The following is a 20957-nucleotide window of genomic DNA, read 5'->3' as shown; positions in this document are numbered from 1 at the left end:
TCCACGTTCTCTGCCCAAATCCACCCCCACTGGGCTTCTGTCTCCCAAAAAATACTGTCTGAATCCCGTGAGAACTCAAGGGGAACTCAGGCAGCAGGATACGCCCTATTCCCAGCAGGAATAACCTTAAACCTGGATTGTCCTAAACCGGGTATGCCCTAAACCCGGATTATCCTAAACCAGGAACACCCTAAACCCGGATCTGCCCTGGTCCTTGAGCAAGGTCACCTACATGCAATGTCACTGCAAAATGTCCTATTTCCACGAGTCCTTCCACTAAGCAACATGGGGTACGCTGGCAAGGAAATTGTCATACCTACTTGGCTAATGGCTCCCAGCACAGAGCTTAGCTGCATGTGCCAGGTTCAAAAGGAAAATTTTCCCATTCATGCACTTCTCAGTCTCCATCTTCCTTCCTCTGTCACTCACTCTCAGCAGCTGTACCCTGCCTCACTCCTTTCTCAAGAATTCTCCCCTTCCTGGGGACCCAGGAAGCAGCTGGCCTCAGCTCTCCTCTCAACAAACAGGAAAAACAACAACAACAACAAAAAAAAACATGAGGCATTGAGTTCAGGGATCCCACCTTCCCAAGGACAAGCCAGGAACCGAAAAAGAGACCTGTCTCTTAACTATGCCAAAAAAAAAAAAAAAAAAATGGGGGGGAGCCAAAGAATCAAACAGACCAAGAAGCATAAATAAACAGCAACAGGGCCATTGAAGCAGTAGCTCCCTGTGCCCATATCAGCCTCTTGCTGTAAAACTCAGACATCAGTGGCCAGAATGACAGCAGCCCCGAAGATGCCCACACTCTCGCCGAGGAGTTTCATCTGGTTCCAGCATTCTACACATCACATGTTGTGCCAGTAGGCAATGTTGCCATCAATGAGCAGCATGACCGTGGGCAGCAGGACAGCCAAGATCTGAGCAGCCAGAGTCACATAGTAACCTGACAAGAAGGCCAGGGCCAGGATGCCATACAGTAGGAAGAAGAACTGGATCATCAGCTCTTCTCCTGGGAGATGGTTCAGATATGCCAGTCCGTCTTCCTTGCTGTGCTGCAGTGAGTAGGCCTGGAGACATACCATCCTCTAAGACTCTCCAACAGGCTGGGATGCCCATCTGGGGAAGGCCATCCATGGGATGGCACCTGCAAATCAGCGCTGCAAAATGGGCCACTAAGTCCTCTCTCAGAATGGGGACTCTTGAAAGTAGGACCTGTTTCCCTCTCTGACTACAGGGCCCCAGCAGGTTAAGCTGTATTTCCTCTCCCCCCCCCCCTTTTTTTTTTTGCGGTGCTGGGAATGGAATATGCTAGGCAAACAGTCTGCCACTGAGCTATACCCCTAGCCCTTTTAAATTTTTTGAGACAGTGCCTCCCTAAGTTGCTAAGGCTGGCCTCAAACTTGTGATTCTCCTGTCTTAGTCTCCTGAGAAACTGTGACTACAAGTGTGCAGCACTATGCCTGGCCCCCTGGGGCTTCTGAAGGAAGGAAGTATATATCCACAGTCACAATGGGGGGTCCCACCTCTGAATATTACTATGGAATCCCACATGGAGTCCTGCACAAGGGTTTGATACCTGGCAACTAAGATGAGGCCAAGTACCTGGGGCCTGTTCATATACTCTTGCACACTGGCCTCCCCTAGCACCAAGGAGAATCATGACTGACTACCCAAGGTGCACCCCATCAGCTCTAGGTGGCAGAGTCCTAGCTCAATCCCATCAAACCTCTCCTCTGTCCACTTTCCCAGTCCTCTAGAGGCTGAACCCGTAAGAGAAACCACCCCATCTTGTTCTCCTGTCTTTCAGGGTTGGAACTGAATGGTCAATCCGACTTCTCTACCTGGTGGGTTTAATGTTGGAAGAAGGGCTCTCAGGTAGTTCTAAGGTGCCTGGAGGGCTGGTGAGGCCCAGAAGCTGTCCAGGGAAACCACTGCCAGCCAGGCCATCAGCAAGCCCTTGTTCTGACTATCTTCCTGGGTTCTGTCAGGCCTGGGCTCACATTTCATTCCCAGTCAGGCACCTCCAAACATTAGAAACCCAACCTACCACACAGATGAGGTAGATGCCCAGGAACACCTGGCCGGTAGACTGAAGAGAGCAGCTGCAGGGTTTCCGAAGGTATAGCTCCCCAGCACCGCTGGCTAGCACCAGAAAGCCACCGATAATGGCAACTGTACGATAATGGCAACCTAAGGCCAGGACAAGGAGACTCCAGTCAGGAACTGCAACCACCACATTTTTCCTGGCTTCCCAGAGATAGAACTGCCCATCTCTACACATCTGATTCCAACTGATAATCCCTCTTATTTCTAAGTGTGGTTGACAGATACAGCAGAGATAGATATTTCTTTTTTACAGAAGTGGAAACTGAGGCCCAAAGGGGTTCAGAAAATTGTCCACAGTCCTACTGAAAGTAAGTGACAGAACTCAGACACCACACATTGCCCCTTTCCCCATCCGGTAGGTCTGGAGACTCAGCCGGTGTTCTTTCCTCTATACAGTGTATAGAACAGAGTCAGAAAAAGGAAGAGAGGGCGAGAGGGAGGGAAGAAGGGCTGAACTCACCCTCCTGTAACTGTACACATATCTGCCTCCCCTATTGGACTGACAGTCCCTTCTGCGAAATCAGTCCTTTTCCAACCTTACCTTTAAGCCTGTAGTGCTCGGCATAGGTTCTGACATTTACAGGTTTAAATGCTGCACTAAGATTAATTACATTTCATAAAATTAGATGGTTGGACCAGATACTCACCAAGGTTCTTGTTGATGTATAAATCTGGGATTACTAAACTAATAGTTTAGAGGATTCTTAGAATACGTGACCTGGGTTCTGATCCTACCAAAGAATGATGTAATATGATCTCAGTAAAAAGTCTTTCCCATCTCTGGACCTCAGTTTCCACACACTGAAGGGGAGGTTTGTGTGCTCGCTTAAGGATCTTCCATTTCTGCCCTTTTACACAAGTCTAAGGACTTTGTCCTCCCAGGATACACATCTGATGAACACACCACGCAAGCCCACTAAGTGCCCTGGGAGTTGGTCTGAAGCTCCCCCGTCTGGGGCCAATACGCTCACCTTCAGCCAGTCCCCTTCATCTGTGGAGGTAGCCTCCGACGTAGGCGGTAGGCGGTGTAGGTGCTAATAGCCAGGTGGAGTGCTGCCTCCAGCGCGAACCAGCGCCGCTTCACTCAGAAGGACAGGAAGCTAGCACACAGCACGGCTGCCCCCATGTCGAAGTAGGGGTAGGGCACTGGGATGTCGGGCTTCCTGCGAGCCGAGAAGCAATGAGGACAGAATAAAACCGGGAAGAGCCTTGAGACCCCGTGAGTTCCCCCCAGGCTCCACTGCTCCCTCAATTGAAGACCCCTCTCATGGCTAGAACCACCGCATCAGATCTGGCCAGATGCCCAGACCATATAGCACCCCTCCCAAGTTCAAGGCACCAATTCCTCCCAGTCCAAGAGTCCCAACTTCTGGGCCCCAACTTCTTTCCCACATCACTGCAACCCACTTCTCAGGACAGGCCGTATCGCCCCCCACCGTGTTCGGCGGCGGCGTGGGGCGCCTCGGCCCTTTCGGCGTTCTGCATGAGCTGACTAAAGCAGCCACAAAATGGGCAGCATGTCAGCAGCACCGAACCCAACTGCGTGATCAGCTGCAGCATCCATCATCTCGAACCTATCTTCGATGCCATCTTGGGAAAGGGCAGTCCGCGGCAGCCTCGATTCTTAGATTTTTTTTATTTTTATTTTTTTTTTATTATTTTGGTACCAGGGATTGAACTCAGGGGCACTGGACCACTGAGCCACATCCCCAGCCCCAGTTTGTATTTTACAGAGAGACAGGATCTCACTGAGTTACTTAGTGCCTTGCTGCTGCTGAGGCTGGCTTTGAACTTTTGATCCTCCTGCCTTAGCCTCCAGAGCAACTGGGATTACAGGCATGCACCACCACACACAGCGATTCTTAGATTTTTAGTTATCCCAGATTTCTTGAATATTCTGGTCATGATCTCTTAACATTTTTTTCTTTATTGTCAACTTTATTTTCAAGATTATATACTTGTCTTCAAGGTCTGAGAATATGTCTTCCAAATGGTCTAATCAATTGGTGATGCTTTCAACTGAATTTTTAATTTGATTCATTGAGTTTTTTATTTCCAAGATTTGTTTAGTTCTTTTTCAGAATCTTTTATTCAAATGTTCTTTCACTTCCTGTTTTTCTGTTAATTTATCCCTTAGATCTTCTTTTAGTTCCCTGAACAGTTTAATTATCAATCTACTAAATTATTTGTTTAGTATTTCCTCTACGATAGTGTACACGGGGTCAGTTGTGAGTTATTTGTGATGGTTTATTCCCTTGACTTTTCATATTGTTAGTATTTCTACCCAGATTCTGGAATAATTCTCTCTTCTACTTTTACATCCGGAAATTTTTAGTGAGCTGCTTTCTCTTTACTATGTGCCCTGAGTTGGCACATATCTTGGTGTCAATATTTTCACTTAATTTGAACTTGCTACTATGTCCAGTCTCTAACACTACATTGAGAGGAGATACTAATCCTGTAATTACAAAAAACAAAACTGGGGCTGGGGATGTGGCTCAAGGGGTAGTCCGCTCGCCTGGCATGCTCAAGGCGCTGGGTTTGATCCTCAGCACCACATTAAAAAAATAAAATAAAATAAAAGATGTTGTGTCCACCGAAAACTAAAAATTAAATATTAAAAAATTCTCTCTGGGGCTGGGATTGTGGCTCAGTGGTAGAGCGCTCGCCTAGTACGGGCAGGATCCGAGTTCGATCCTCAGCACCACATAAAAACAAAGACATTGTGTTGTGTCCATCTACACCTAAAAAAAAAAAATATTAAAAAAATAAAATTAAATTAAAAAAAAATTCTCTCTCTCTCTCTAAAAAAAAAACCCAATAAATTAAAAGAAAAAAAAAACCAAAGAAATAAAAAAGGTCACTACCTCTTAGAAAAACAGATTAGTAAAGGGTTAATAAAAGAAAAAGTAAAACATAGGAGAAAAAACTAGGAATATATGTGTGTACACACACACACACACACACACACATATATATATGTATATATACACACATTAATCAACAAATATATTCAGCACAACAAATAAAAAATTGACAATACTAAAGAAGAAAAGAAGAAATTCTTAATTAAAAAATACTTAAATTTTCCAACTGAGGTAACTGAAGTTAAGTATTTGCACCCTACTCTAGACTTCCCTTCTATCATTTGCTTCTTGGGCTATGAGCCTCTTAGAAGGGGCCGAGGCTGGGTGATATTAAACCCTGTCTCCTTTTGTGATTATTTTCCTATTCTGCCTGCTGGAATAGATCGCAAGTATATAGATGGTTGAAATGGCTCTCAGCTCCTCTGTTTGCCAGTCTAGGAGTATGGAACTCAAAGTACCGTCTATTGCGATTTTGTCTAGATGTCTTAGATCATTGCTTTTCTTGGTTGGAAGTGGTGCAGAGGTCTATTTCAGAATTTCTGGCTTCTGGGGATGAGTTCAAAGCTGAACTTTGGACCTTGTTTGGGGTATTTACTCAGAAATGCTTAAATCCTTATACCTCTAGGGCGGTGTAGATGTTGATTGGGGATTGCCATCTGGGTTTCTAGTGTCTCCCCAGAGTTCTACTTTTAGGATGGGGTGACAGACCACTCTTGGGAGGATGGTGCATAGCAGGTGTCCTGTAGCATGCCCACCACCCAAATGTGAGTTTTTGTCTCCATCTTCCCAATTTCTTTCAGCTGGTCCTTCAGTCAAAGAGCTCAGAAGGAAATTGGTTGCACCCCCTTATCCCCAGTCAAGTGACACCTGTCTGGAAAATTTTCCCCATCTTCTTCTACTGGTTATTTCAAACTCCAAGTAAAAACAGATTGTACTTTCTGAATCTCTGTCTTGAATCACCCCTGGATCCACACTTCTCTTTAACTGTTTTGGGAAAGTGACTTCCAGATGTGCCTGAGTTCACAGGGTAAACACTGGCTGAGACAGAGTAGAAGTAATTGTTAAGGACCCTCTGGTTCCCATAGGAAAAAGATTCAGCATAAACTCCCTGAGCTGGATTTCTACCTCTGTTCTTCATGTGGAAATTGAGAAAAGGGGATAGGGAGCTCACTGCCATCTCTTTCCTACCGCACTAATTCCATTCATGAGGGTGCCACTCTCATGACCAAATGACCTCTAAAGGCCCCATTTCCCAATATCCTATTGAGGATTAGGATTTCAAGATATGAATTTCTTGAGGACCCAAACATTCCGGAAACAATGATGGGTGTGTACTAATGATTTATTTTGGTTTTAATTTGCATTTATCTAATGACTAATGTTCATATATTCTTGTTTGCTATTTGTGTATCCTGTTTGGTGATGGTGATTGTGGGTTCATGTCTTTTATCCTTTTTTAGTTTTTCTTTCTACTGTTGAATTTTTACAATCCTTTGTTTTCTAGGTACTAGTCTTTGCCTAGTGATTTGAAAATATTTTCTCTGTGTTTTAGAAATACTTTTGGTTTATAGCTTGTCCTCTCATCTTCTAACATAGTTCCCTCCTATCTTTACTGATATAACATGCACATAATTAATGTATAATTTGATGAGTTAAAACTCAAGAGTTTCCAGGTGTGATGGCACATGCCTGTAATCCCAGTAGCTCCAGAAGCTGAAGCAGAAGGATCCCAAGTTCAAAGCCAGCCTCAGCAACTTAGTGAGGCTCTAAGGAACGTAGTGAGACCCTGTCTCAAAATAAAAAGTAAAAAGAGCTGGGGAAGTGGCTCAGTGGTTAAGTGCCTCTGAGTTCAATTCCTCATACCAGAAAAATAAAAATAAAAAAGGAGTGCTGCTAATAAATATAGGTTGGGTTTCTTTACAGGGCAGTGAAAATGTTTTGGAACCAGATAGCACTGATGTTCGTAGAATTTTGTGAATATTCTAAAACCACAGACTTCTTATAGTACTTAAAAGGATGAATTTGGATTTAAATGATGATGTGATAGTCACATGTTACAAATACAAATTGAATTGAAATACTTGTTTATTTCATTGCTTTTTGTATTGAAAAACAAACTTCTTTCAATATGTTTATTTATTGGCACTGGAGATTGAACCCAGGGACACTTAACCACTGAGCCACATCCCCAGCCCATTTTTAATTTCTTATTTTGAGACAGGATCTCACCAAATTGCTTAGGGCTTCACTAAGTTGCTGAGGCCAGCTTTCAACTTGCAATCCTCCTGCCTCAGCCTCCTGAATCGCTGGGATTAAAGGTGTGCACCACCATGCCTATTTTTGGAGACAGGATCTCACCAAATTTTCCAGGGTGGACTGGAATTTACAATTCTCTTGCCTCAGACTCCCAAATTGCTGGGATTAAGAGCCTGCACCATCACACCCACCTCAATACGTTTATTTTTAGTTAAAACTTTAGTGAAATTTTTTTATATTTAATTTTTGGGTGTAGATGGACACAACACAATGCCTTTATTTTTATGTGGTGCTGAGGATCGAACCCGGGTCCCGCTCATGCTAGGCGAGCGCTCTACCACTGAGCCACAATCCCAGCCCTAGTGAAATATTTTTACAGGATCACTTTATAATGTAATCTACATATCATAAAATGACTTCCTAGGGGAAAAGAAAGTTTTAAATTTATCTTAAATAAAGATACTTAAAAAAGAAAGTTTTAAAAAGATTTTTTTTAAATAAAGAAAGTTTTAAATTTATTTTAATTAAAGGATTATATCTCAGAAGGCACACTGGAAGAAGAGCTGGCAATATTTTAGTTACTCACTTTGAGGATCTCTGTAAGCCAAGATATCAGTGGGTGTTTGACTTTTGTTGTATAATCATTATAAAAATGTTATTTATATTTTGATCTATTTCTTCCAACATGGACTTTATGTTCTGGATGTCATATCACTTATTGCTTTTAAGTTTGTTCTCAGAATTATATGAACAAGCATATGATCACTTCTTTAATTTTAATAAAAATAGTTTTGTATAATATAAAATATATTTAATTAGGCAGTATGTAGATTACATTATATAGTTAATATTGTTAGCACATCTGTTTAAGTAATTACCTTTTATTGCATATAATTTTATCAATTTATGGTTTCACCATACTTACCCTTTCCCCTGTTGATAAGTTTGTTTCTCTTTTATTATTAATTTTGTTAAATGGCGGTGTTGATCTTGTTAGTCACATTGCTCTACCTGTATTTTATGATAGTATTTTTTATAAAACATTGTTAAATTCATAGTCATTCTGCTAATTAATTAATTAGTATATTATGTGAGTGTCCTGTAACTGTTTATGAATACTATTGATCAGAATATAAAATTAGAGAAACTTGAAAATGATGTAAGACTAACCTGTTACTTTGGATCTTTTCTATATCAAAGACGGCCTTCAGCTTCTGTAAAGGCTTAGAAAGCCACTGATTCCATCACTGGACAGTGTTATTAGTAAGTTATTTCTTCTAATGAGAAACTTACTTTCTAGTCCATCTCTGATACTGTCTCTTTGTTCTAGCTTCCTCTAGTGACACATTGAAGAACTTCCTCACCCCACCTGTCATCCATCTGCTGTCTGGAGCATTTGCTGTACACAGAGCCCTGAGCTAGGTGCTGGGAATACAGCATTGAAGAGGAGAGCCATGATTTCTGCTCTCCTACACTTCGAGCTGTCAATCTAAGGTCACTTCCTCAAACAAACCTTCCCCACTGTCACCTTCCCCACCTTATCCCACACTCCAAGTTTCTATACCTTGAAACTTAGACAGACATGAAATAACTGGTTACACCAATAAGCATTTGATTACCACTGCCGTTTCTGTTAAGAAAGAAGGTATAGAAACTTGGAGTGTGGAATAAGGTGGGGAAGGTGACAGTGGGGAAGGTTTGTTTGAGGAAGTGACCTTGGATTGACAGCTCGAAGTGCAGGGAGGATCTGCCTGTGAAGGCCTCTGGGATGAGTGAGGAGGTGAGAGTAGTCCATACAGAGGAAGAGCATTAGGCAGTGGTTCAAGGAAGTAAAAAGAGTATTGTGTGTATTTTTATTGTTGTATTTGTTATGTATGAGCTAGTTAGTTGGACATGTGAGTAGTTTGATCATAATTTTAATTTTATTTATTTATTTAACTTGAAGCTCTTCATTTTGAAATAATTACATCCTTTAAAAATTATAAGATAGTACAATATTTTTACAACTTCTTATACACTCTTCATTCAAATTCCCTATTATTATTCCAGTTCAATACTATAAATATCAAAATCAGGCCTATTGCATCTTTGGTAAGACCTTCGAGTTAAAAACAGATGTTTCACTATTTTTTCCTGTACCATGCTGGGGATTGAATTTAGGGTCTCACTCATCTTAGGCATCATTGACTTACATCCTCAGTCCTATTTTGTTTTCATTTTGAGTTAGGGTTTCTCTAAATTGCCCAGGCTGGTCTTGAACTTGTAATCCTCCTGCTTCAGCCTCCTGAATACCTGGGATTACAAGTGTGCACCATTTTGCTGACTTAATTTTTCATTTTTTAAGGGTCTTTAAAAATAGGATAGAAGAACATACTATAGAAACCTCATGTGGTCAATAAATCTTAAATATTTACTGGTATGCACTTTATACAAAAAAGTTTGTACATCAGTGATCTAACCCATACACTTTATTGAAATTTCCCCATTTGTTCCACTTATGTGCTTTCTGAATATTTGTTAAATGATTAAACTTGCATACCATTATTTTTAATTACTTGATTAAATACGGTGCATTCAGATCTGTCTCTGTGTTTCTTGTTGTTCAGAATCAGATCCATATGTCATGTTGCAATTAGTTATTATGTTTCTTCAGTCTTCTATAATCTTCTGTGATCTGTAAGGCTGAAGAATCCTCAGCCTTTTTTGATTGTTCATTTCGTGACCTTGATCCTTTAAAAGAGAACTGACCAGTTATTTTATATGATGCCCCTCAATTTGGACTTGTCTGATATTAAACTCAGGGAATATACAATTTGGTAACTTATTTTTTGAGAAAGTCAAACATTATGCAGATTGTTGTCAAATGATTATAGAATTATAATCTCTCAATTTTCAGTCTGAGAACAACAGAAATTGTAGACTATTCTTCTATTCAAAGTGTTAGAGTAACTTTAAAAAAAATTATGAATGATGTTAGTGATTCTCTGTCTCTGACACTAGTAGCCAGCAGGGGGATTCCCTGATGTTGTTTATATTGTTTTTTGTTCAAAAACTAATGAGTGTATTAGAACTGTTAGCATAAATGTAGTTTTGTCTTAGTCTTGCCACTTGCTTTCAAAAAATATTATGCATAAAATTTAAATTTAGGAGCTATTTCCTTTATTACAAATTTGCAAAATTTTATTTTCACTAAAATGAATCTATCAGTAAAGTGGTTTTACTGTTTTATAAACTTCATCTAGTAATATGTCATTTGAATAATAAAGAATTATTGCTAATAATTTTTAGCAGTTTGTGAAGCTGTGCATTATAGTGATATACGTTTTATGCCGAGCTTATTAAAATGTGACCAAAGTTGTGATGCTTTTTAAAGTATTTTATTTAGGAGCTACAGTCAGCCTGTTGAATTTATGTATTTAACTTTATATTCACTTTAAATAGGATCACGGATTCACAGATGAGCTTATGTGAAAAGTTTTCCATTTTTATACACAGTTATTTCGATAGCTCTTCACCTTGAAGAGAGTGTAAAAGTGATATTTTATTGCTAATCTTATTCAATCATTGCACCCCTTTAAAATAAAATAACTCAAGTGTCATGTTTATATACTTGGAGACTTTCTATTAATGAGAAGTATATAATTGAATTTAAAAATTGTGATCCATATGGTGGGCACACAATGAATATTTGTTAAATAATTAAACTCAGACATTACTTTTAAGTACTCAATTAAATACCATACATTCAGATCTGTCCCAGCATTTGATTCTTCTTGTTCAATGTAGCCATCCTTAATAAAGACAGTGTATGAATAATGGCATTCTGTTTTATGACATAAGTAAAATATTTCTGCCTAGAGTAAAACTTTAAAAAATCTAAACTTACCATATTTTTAATACTAAATGCAACTGACTCATACATTCTTAGAGTGATAGAAATCACACCAAGATCTCTAGGCATTAGAAAAGAAAGTAGCTAGAGATCAAAGCTGTGTTTCAGAGTTTTTCAGGTTATGCCGTAAGGTAGAACTCGATGGAAGTGCCTAGGAAATTCATACTTCTACCAGGTGTCTATATATATGGAAATACTGGATAAATCATCAATGTTGGGCTGGGGTTGTGGCTCAGCGGTAGAGCGCTCCCTTAGCACGTGCGAGGCCCTGGGTTTGTTTGATCCTCAGCACCACATAAAAATAAATAAATTAAATATTAAAAAAAAGAAACAAAACACTTAAAAAAATCATCAATGTTTCATAAAAGAGAGAACGTTTTGTTTTTTCTAGACTTACTATCCTTCAAGGTTAATCAGATCTGACAGGATTTTGGCAATATTTGCCTAAGAAGACAGGAAAATGGTATAGAACATTGGTGGATTGGGCCTTATATTGATGTCCCATGGACAACCTCCTTAGCTTTGGCAACTACTGATCTGTTTTTGTGCTCTGTAGTTTTGTCTTTTCCAGAATGTTTTCTAGTAGAATCATGCAATATGCAACCCTTTTTTATACTTCTTGTAGTATTTCAGAATGTTATATAAATGGAATCATGGCAGATGTAGCTTCATCTACTCACTGTGGGTACCCTTGGATTCATCCCTACAGTTGAGTGTATCACTGGTCATTCCTTTCTTTTGTGGTTTACTATGTCAATGTGTGAATGCATTGCAGTTTATTTATCCAGTCACTGTTGTTGGACTTTGTGTTGTTTCTAGTTTTTGCCAATTAAGAGTAAAGCAGCTATAAACATTTGCATGCATGTTTTTGTGGAGACATATGTCTTCATTTCTTTTGGGGAAATACCTCCTAATGAGATTGCTGGTTCATATTAATGTGTATTTTATTTTTTTTTCAAAGATTAGATAAAGTATATTTCAAATAAAAAAAAAAACAACAAATAAAAGTATTTTATGACATTAACAATGTAGTGCTACAAAACCAGTTGTTACTCCATTCCTCTAAAGAAATGTTTGGTCCTCTTTTAAATGGGGGAAAAGGGATCAGGAATTCTATACAGTACGATTTATAAAAACAAGCAAATGATAGGGACCCAAAGCTATGTGGCAAGAAAAGAGTGCCTTTTCTCAAACACATTATCAATTAAAGTATTTGTAGTATGGGATTTTTTAGGTTCTCTTTTAAAACCTTTACTGTAAATTAGCAGGCCTGCAATTTTTTTCTATTGACAATAAACTTTTATAATTTCATTACTTCCAAAAGAAGTGTTCATATTGTGTTACCTTGTCTTCTTAAAAGAATAGAAGTCTCCTTTGCCTATAAAACACCACTCAATTCCTTAGTTTCTTATTTTACACTGCCATTTTGAGTTAATGTGTAATAATCTTATTGGTTTAAGATTAAAAAAGCAAAGTGAGAAGCAACAACTTTAAAAGAAAAAAATGTAAGAGCCAAACATGACTACTTTCTACATTCTAAATTATTACTTATTATAAAGTAAAATTTCTCTCAAAATTGTACACTGAGGTTTATCTGGTTTTTTGGGGGGATGGGCTTTGTTTAAAAATAACTCTTGATTGTTATTATTTTAGACTATTTCCATTCATCAAATAAAATCCAAAAGGAAATTTGAGGTGATCCAAAATTTTCTTTAGAGACATGAAACTGGGAGGTCGGTGGGGCATCTGAGAGAGCATAATCTCTCCAGGTGTATAGATGCAACTCTGAAAACCACAAAGCCTTAGTAAGAACTTGGCTCTTTTAAGCATATAGTTAAAAGCGGAATGCTGCATTTTAGCCTGTACATAATTAAAAAGGGTAAAAGAAATTAGAAACTGCCTACCGCTTCATTCATAACAAATTACCTGCACTGATCACATATCTGCAGATGAGCTAAGCATCAAGCAAGGAGGGGCCAGATGTGCACCCAAGCTCACACTGCTTGGGGAAGTGAAGCTTTAAGCATAGAATATAAGTTCAGGGATCTGCCCTCCCTGTACCCCAGTGCCATTTGTGCTATCTGAGGAGCATTGAAACTGGACAGTCACTTTGCCACACTGAACTTCCGTCATGCCTTCTTGTCCAAAGTAGCTGAGTTCATTGCCATCCAGTATCACACTGGCTGTGTAGAAGGTGTCCGGCTCGATCTGCACAGGATACTCAAACCACACAGGGAAGGTATTGCTGGATCCATCTGAGAAGTACTTGCTCAAGTTCTGCCCCAGGACAACACCCTGCCGCTTGAGTTCAATCTTGGCACTGTATTCTGCAGAACCACAGCTGGAGCCATACAGCCCAAAGCCTGCAATAAACACTCTTTTATCAACAGCAAACTGGATGCTGTCACAGCGACCCCGATAGCGCCACTGGTTGCTCCTATAGGCACAAGACTGGAAACGGTGACAGCGCTGGGGGACAAGGCCCTTGCGGGCTTTACTCACAAACTGCAACTCTGGCTTTTTGGCCGCAGTGTACCAGAGGAAGATGTCATTGGTCTCATTGAGAGTTAATACTCCGGACTGGGCAGCACCATTTGTAAAGTCATCAAGGGCCATTGTGGGTATGCGGATCAAGTACAGTGCCTTTCCTAGGACCTTACGTTTATTTTCAATGCTCAAGGCTAGATCTTGTCGCTGGCATTCTACTTCAGCCCAGTTGAGAGCTGCCTCAAAAACCACGATTTCTTTGGCATTCAGAGTTTCCCTGTGGAGGATACTTTCTAGTGTCTGGAAGTCGATATCACAGAATCCCTCAGACTTGAGAGCTAACTCAGCCTGGGCATCGATTACCTCCCAGCAACGCTGGGTCAGATCAGGCTCCTCGAACAGACAGCTCTGGGAGAGGAGCACACAGGCATTCTTGGCGCTCAGGCTTGTCTCCAGGAAATTAACACAGGCTCTGGCAAGGTGAGGGACAATGTATTTTTTGGCAGCATACAGTGTAGCCAACACTGTGTCAGCAGCCAAGTCAATTTCATCACAATAGATATATCTTTAACTTTTTCTAGCTAAAGTGCTAGGTACTTTATCTGAAGTCTTCCTGTATTTATTTTATTTCATCTTGGTAAAAGACACGTAACTCAAAAAATCAGCAATACCTTTTCAGCATGGCGAGAAAAGCAGCAGGTTCGACATCTGGTATACGGATTTCATCTTTGTCCTCGGCAAGTTCTCCGTAAAACATCGCATGGAACACAGAGCTCCCAACAGCTAAGACATATTTGTGTCCTGGCAACCGCTGAGTCCCACCTGGTGGCCCAACCACAAAATGTACATCTGCCATCAAATCATTATTGAACATCACCGCATTTCTTTCTCTAATGGTGGGATAGAGACCCTGCCAGTTGGGGGCCGGGATCAGGTTGTTGTTGCTGAGATTCTGCTGGTGGTACTGCTGGACAGTGGTGCTGCTGGAGTTAGCTGGTTTTTTCCGGGGAAATATATCAGCAGCCATCTTCTTCTTCTTTTTAGTCTTCAAGGTAATTATTTCATAACAAACTGGGGGCAACTTGCTGCTGCTACTGCTAGTGCCGCTGCTGTTATTTGCTTTCTTTGAGCTTTTCTTGGACCTGTTCTTTACCGTCTCTTTAGGATTTTCTGCTGGTTCTCGGGTTTAACTTGAGAATGATGATCCATGAGTTGATCCCAACCACTTTAACTGCTCTCGAACCGGGGCGAGAGTCCCAGGAGCCCATGCATGCCCTGGCTCGAGGTGGGCCGACAACCCGATGCCCCCGGCCCGGCCCCGCCGCAGTTGGGCACTCCGGCCGGCGGCCGGGCGCGCGCCTCTCGTGTATTTTATTTTTAAGAGACCGCCAAACTGCTTTCCAAAGCAGCTGTGCTATTTTGCATTCTTATCAGAAAAGGAATGAATGACTGTTGCTCCACATTCTTGTCAGTTTTTTTTTTAATATACATTTATTTTTTGGTTGTAACTAGACACAATATCTTTATTTATTTATTCATCTTTATGTGGTGCTGAGGATCGAACCAAGTGCCTTACACATGGTAGGCAAATGCTTTGCCACTGAGCCACAACTCCAGCCCCCCTAGTGTCAGTTTTGTTCCCTCCTATATTATCTATTTAAATATGTATGTGTAGTGGTATCTCATTGTAGTTTTAATGTGATTTCTTTGATAACTAATGATGTTGGTTTCATGTGCTTACTTGTCATTTGTATAATTTTGGGTGGAATATCTGTTCAAATTATAGACTCGCTTATTTGTTTATTTTTTTTGTACTGGGGTCTGAATTCAGGGGCACTTATCCATTGAGCCACATCCTCGGCCCTTTTTCATATTTTATTAGAGATGGGCTCTCACTGAATTGCTTAGTGCCTCGATAACTTGCTGAGGCTGACTTTGAACTCGTGATCCTCCTGCCTCAGCCTCCCTTGCTACTGGGATTACAGGCATGCACCATCACACCTGGCTTAATTTGTTTGTTTTGTAAACTATATGGTAGAGAGAGTTCTTTGTAAATTCTGGATATTAGTTCTTAGAGACATGTGTTTGTGACAGGATTCTTTTTTTTTTTTTCTAAATATATCCAGAGATGAGTTTCAATGTCAATGAGGCCCAATTAAACATTTTTTTCCTATTTTGATTTGTGCTATCTGTGTTCTGTTTAAGAATTCTTTGATCCACAGTCACTAAGATTTCTTCCTTTGTGTTCTAGAAATTTTATGTTTCACATTTAATTATGTGACTCTTGCATTTTGAGATAATATTTTGCAAAATACAAAATATTTAGGAGCTACAGTCAGCCTGTTGAATTTAGTTACTTTTGTATACAGTTAGATATTAGTTGGAATTTCTTTTGTTGCATATGGATATTCAATTGTGAGAGCACCCTTGGTTTAAAAGACTTGCTCTATGGAATTACATTGGCTCTTTTTTTAAAATATTTTTTTAGTTGTAGTTGGGACACAATATCTTTATTTTATTTATTTATCCTTATATGGTGCTAAGGATCAAACCCAGTGTCCCACACGTGCTAGGCAGGGGCTCTACCGCTGAGCCACAAAACCCAGCCCCTCCCTTGGCTCTTATTTAAAAGTTATTGACTATAAATGTGCAGAGGTCCTTTATTATGCTGCATTGATCTGTATGTTTACCCTTTCACCAGTCCCACACTTAATTTAGAGCCTTATTAGCAGTCTTGAAATTAGTCAGTATGAGCCCTCAAACTTTACTATTCTTTTCCAAAGTTGTTTTAACTATTATAGTTTCTTTGCCTTTCCATGTATATTTTAGAGTCAACTTTTGGATTTGTAAGACAAAACAAATACAGGATTTAAATTGGATTGGCACTGAATCTGTATATCAATTTAGGGAGATTTGACTTTCTTTTGTATATTTTGAAGCTCTGTGTTTATGTTTTTAGTATTTAAGATTGTTTATTTTCTGGTCAACAAACCCTCTTCTTGTTAGGTAATATTCCTACTTATCCTTGGGAACAGTTCTTATTCTGAAATCTACTTTGATACAATTATAATGACTGCAGTTTTCTTTTGAAGTATATCTCCTTTATACTTTTATTTTTAAGCAATTTATATCTTTGTGTTTAAAGAGGATTTCTTATAGATAGCATACTGCTTTTTAATACATTTAACATGGCTTTCTTTGAATGTCCTGCATGACCTGGCCTTCTCCCCCAACCTCTAGGATCTTATTTCACACTCTCTCCTCTGCACTAATCTACCCTAATAATAGCCTTAATTCAGCTTGTAGAACTTGAAAAATTCTTTCTTGCAAAAGAGTCTTGTTCTTGCTGGTGTTTCTGCCATGACATTCTCATACCCCAGAGCATCCTATCATTGAACGCCTTCTGGGCTCTCATGCTGTAAGCTTCTAATAAACCTCCTTCTTATCCTTCAAATCCGCACTTAGCCACAATATGACCTGTTCACAGGTGCCTTTCCTGACCACCCTCTCTAGAGTAGGTCCAACCTATTCTTTGTAATAGAATCTTTCCTCCTAACCATAACCACAGTCTGGTATTGTTTATCTGCTTTTATGTCTGCATGTTTACTATATATCTACCTTTCTAGAATGACAAGGTTTTACAGATAAAAGGAACTTACCCATCTTGTTTTCCTTGAATGGTAATATTCAGTAGTACAATGTATGGTATATAGTATGTATTTATTAGTGTATAAATCAATAATTTTCAAAACTTGTTTCTTACTAGGAGTTACAGAACCTCACAAACTTATATGTATTGACCATTAGGCAAAAATGTATTTATATTTGCTAAATTATCCTGTAGCCATTTGGAATCACTTACATGACCCAAATAATACATATTAGTATTATTACATAACTAATAAAGGATCTTCGTAAGACATTTTATAAAGCTTATCTTCATTTTTCTAAAAGCAATCAAAATTCTCAATACACAGATAACCCCAGCAGACCCTACACTGAAAATAGATTAGTGGTGTGCTTTTCTGACAAATTTAGAATTAGTACAGCTGAAAGTCTAACTCAAAACTTTATAAACACTTACAAATGCCTTTTTAGTTCCTTTTCATGTTTGCATATGCAATGAGATGTGGTATACTATGTTTAGATGTGACATTTGACAAGTAATGTGAAGCTCTATAAAATGGTAATAAATCAGTAATGAGAACTCAGAATCTGTTTATCTTCAGTTAATCATTAGGATCAACAAACTTTGATGGTAGGAAGAATAAGTCTATTTGGAAAGTAATTAATACTTTTATTTTCAAAGAAAATTTGTGAAGAATGTATGCTTAAAATAACATTTTAAAGAGTAATTTATGAGAATAAGGAATTTCCAGGTGAATAAGGAATTTTTCCATAAGATAAAGTAATATCTTCCTCCTCCTGCAAACCCAGATAAATTTTGGATTAAATATAGCAACAACTAGCTGGGTACAGTGGCACACACTTGTAATCCCAGTGATTTGAGAGGCTGAGGGAGTAGCTTCTCAAGCTATAGGCTAGCCTCAGCAATTTACCAAGACACTGTCTCAGAATAAGAAATAAAAAGAGTGGTGGATATAGCACAGTGGTAAAACACCCTTGGGTTCAATTCAACTAGAATTACTTTTCATGTGTAGAACTTTTTTTTTAAGTTATAGATGGACACAATATCATTTTATTTATTTGTTTTTTATGTGGTGCTGAGAATTGAACCCAGTGCTTCACATGTGCTATGTGAATCTTCTATCACTAAGCCACAACTCCAGCCCTCACATGTAGCACTTTTGAAGGCAGAAAAGGCCAATCTCTGGGTGCCAAAGGGAAATGAGAGATAGGAAGTTAAAGTCTGGGGATCCATGAGATAGGAACTGGATGAACTATTGACCAGGGCTGAGAATTGAGATCATGGCAGCACACATAAATCCTGAAAAAAGACAGGTTTCTGGAGTACTTTCACTTCAGGAATCAGATCATATGCAGGAAAAAGAATTGCTAGATAAAAATTATGATGGGGTGACCAGCACCCTGACAGAGTAGTTCCTGCTCAGGAGGTATGAGCTGCCTGGGAAAAAGTCTGAAATTAAATCAGTAAGAAATAAGACAAAGCCAAATATTAGATTTAAAAAGCGGAATACCTGATGGGTCTTCCAGTCCTGGTAGGAACTGGAACTGAACAATTGAAAAAGGCCCAATTCTTTATTTAAGGGGGAGCACATCAAAGGCAGGGATAAGGTTTCAGTGGAAGGAGTCTTGTTTGGGTGCTTGCTTCTTGGTGTGGTGGTGGTCTTGTGCTAAACAGCTTGATTGGCATTTGGCAGGCTACACCCATTTGAACTTGAGTGGGAGCTAGAACAGGGTGTCAAGGTGAAATGGGCATTCTCACATCAGGGGTTCTGCCTGGGAGTTCCCCAAACTGGGCTTCCCTGCCTATGGCTGGCTCAGTTCACACCCGGCTCATAGATGGCTTCTGGGGGGGAAAAATAATCCAATTTTTGTTATAAAATAAAACAAATGATCTGCCCATTAGTTATCTATTTAGATTTGATCAAAGGTCAATGTGTTAGTACTCATCTTTTACTACTGGAGGCCTGACTCTGGGAGTCCCAACAAATGGAGTCCAGCCATCGCTCCAAAAACCAAGCAGAGAAGGTAATGGTGAAAAACAGAGAAGGAAACTTTAATCAATAGATTCATTTTGGGGAAGGGAAAGTGAGATCTAGCATCTCAGCCCTGTCTTCAAACTGTTGACATGAGCCTAGGTTTAAGTAGAGGAAGAACTGGGACAGGAGGCAAGAGATGTGCATAAATAATTAAGCAGTCTTGGTCAAATGATGGTCTTGTTTGCCTATTACTTCAGTTCTGGTTCTTCAAGATAACTCCAGAAAAATCTTTATCCCTTGAGGGGTGATCTCCACTTGTTGCTCAGGATGTTTTATCTATCAGACCTGTGATCCTAGATGGGGATCAGTTGCCATGAGATGATTGCTCCTATTTAGGGGTGCTGTCATCACGGGGTGCTGTGCCTGCCTTCTGCTGTTCCTGGAAGGAACAATGACTAAAGACTTCTAGGAGAAAGCAGTCAGTATGAACCTAGGATCAATGGAAATAGATGTTACTTTAAGCCGTCCACGAAAGAGACCCACAAAGTACCCAGTGTTAAGCCCAAATCTCTTCTTGTGCTTTTTTGCTGTGCAAGTTCCACCCCTATGAAAGAGAAATTGATCCTTGGATTTTATGCAGTAGGCATTACTACAGTACATGGCTAATATTCCCAAAAACTAGCTCATTAAAAATGAAATAGACCAGCTCTCTTCAGTGAAGAGGACAAATAGTCTATTTAAAGCATTTGTTCCAATAAAATAAGTAGAGGGAAACTTGGATGCTAAAATTACATGAGTAGAAATCTTCCTGGCACTTAGTGTTTCTACATTATTGAAAAATGATGTTCCAGAAAGATTACTTTTTTTCTCTTATTTTTACTGCCATCGTCGACCTATTTTGGGACATTTTTATATATTGAATCTGGGTTCTTTTTTGACCTGTTATAGGTTTTTTTCTCCTCCAGTTCAACTGCATCTTTTTTTTTTTTTTAAAAAAAAGAGAATTAAAAAACATTAAATTCTGCATGTAATATATCTGCTGTCATCTTAGTTGGACCAGCTTCCCATTTATTTATCTTAAAATTATCCAGTTATATCTTAATTCCATCCAAAGAAGATACAGTCTGAAGATAGAGGTGTACTCTCTTCAATGCAATTTACTGTACAGTTAGAAAGCCAAGTGTTAAATGGAGAAGATGTTGTTTTTATTAAACATTTTGAGATTTAGATAAACTACATTTTAACTGACTGTCTAAAGTGATTATCTTTTTCCCCTAAGGTTAGTCTTAAAATCTTTTTTTTGAGTTTGAATGAAGGCTTTACATAAGAAATTATTAAAAGCAAGGGGGTGGGTAATAAATGTACATAACATTAAATAATGTAATGTAGGTGTAGATTCCCAGATGCGTTTGGATGTACAGATGGACTATGGAGTACTTTTTTCTGATGATGATTGGTGTAGAAATGTGTGAATTTGGTTGGCTTTTTACATCTTGCCTACCATTGCATGAAACATTGGGGTTTCTTCAAAATGTGTGTGTCATACTTCTTTTGGGAGGGGGGTTGTTTTCTTCTGTTTCTTTTCTGAGACTCCTACAGGAACTAAATTTGTAATTTAGAAACATTTAATTTTGTTAATCCTGTCTGGGACACTTAAGTAACATCTAAAGCATTACTGCTTTAGAATGTTCAAATAAAATTTCCTGACCAAAAAAAAAAGAC

At 39.2% G+C, this 20957-nt stretch overlaps 1 protein-coding gene and 1 pseudogene across 1 annotated transcript; both read right to left on the bottom strand.

Moving 5' to 3' along the window:
- Positions 1 to 761: 761 nt before the first annotated feature.
- Positions 762 to 3699, bottom strand: LOC114105112 (transmembrane protein 101-like; annotated as a pseudogene).
- A 9432-nt stretch (positions 3700 to 13131) lies between these two features.
- LOC139701321 (BTB/POZ domain-containing protein 3-like) lies at positions 13132 to 14764 on the bottom strand. Its single transcript, XM_071615803.1, has 2 exons — positions 14283 to 14764; positions 13132 to 14176 (listed from the first exon to the last, which is right to left on the bottom strand). The coding sequence occupies exons 1-2, from the start codon at positions 14636 to 14638 to the stop codon at positions 13144 to 13146; spliced, it is 1389 nt and encodes a 462-aa protein (XP_071471904.1). The 5' UTR covers positions 14639 to 14764; the 3' UTR covers positions 13132 to 13143.
- Positions 14765 to 20957: the final 6193 nt, after the last annotated feature.

This window comes from Marmota flaviventris, chromosome 8, assembly GCF_047511675.1.
Source record: "Marmota flaviventris isolate mMarFla1 chromosome 8, mMarFla1.hap1, whole genome shotgun sequence".
Taxonomy (NCBI): Eukaryota; Metazoa; Chordata; class Mammalia; order Rodentia; family Sciuridae; genus Marmota; species Marmota flaviventris.
This window is presented reverse-complemented; position numbering and strand designations above follow the sequence as displayed.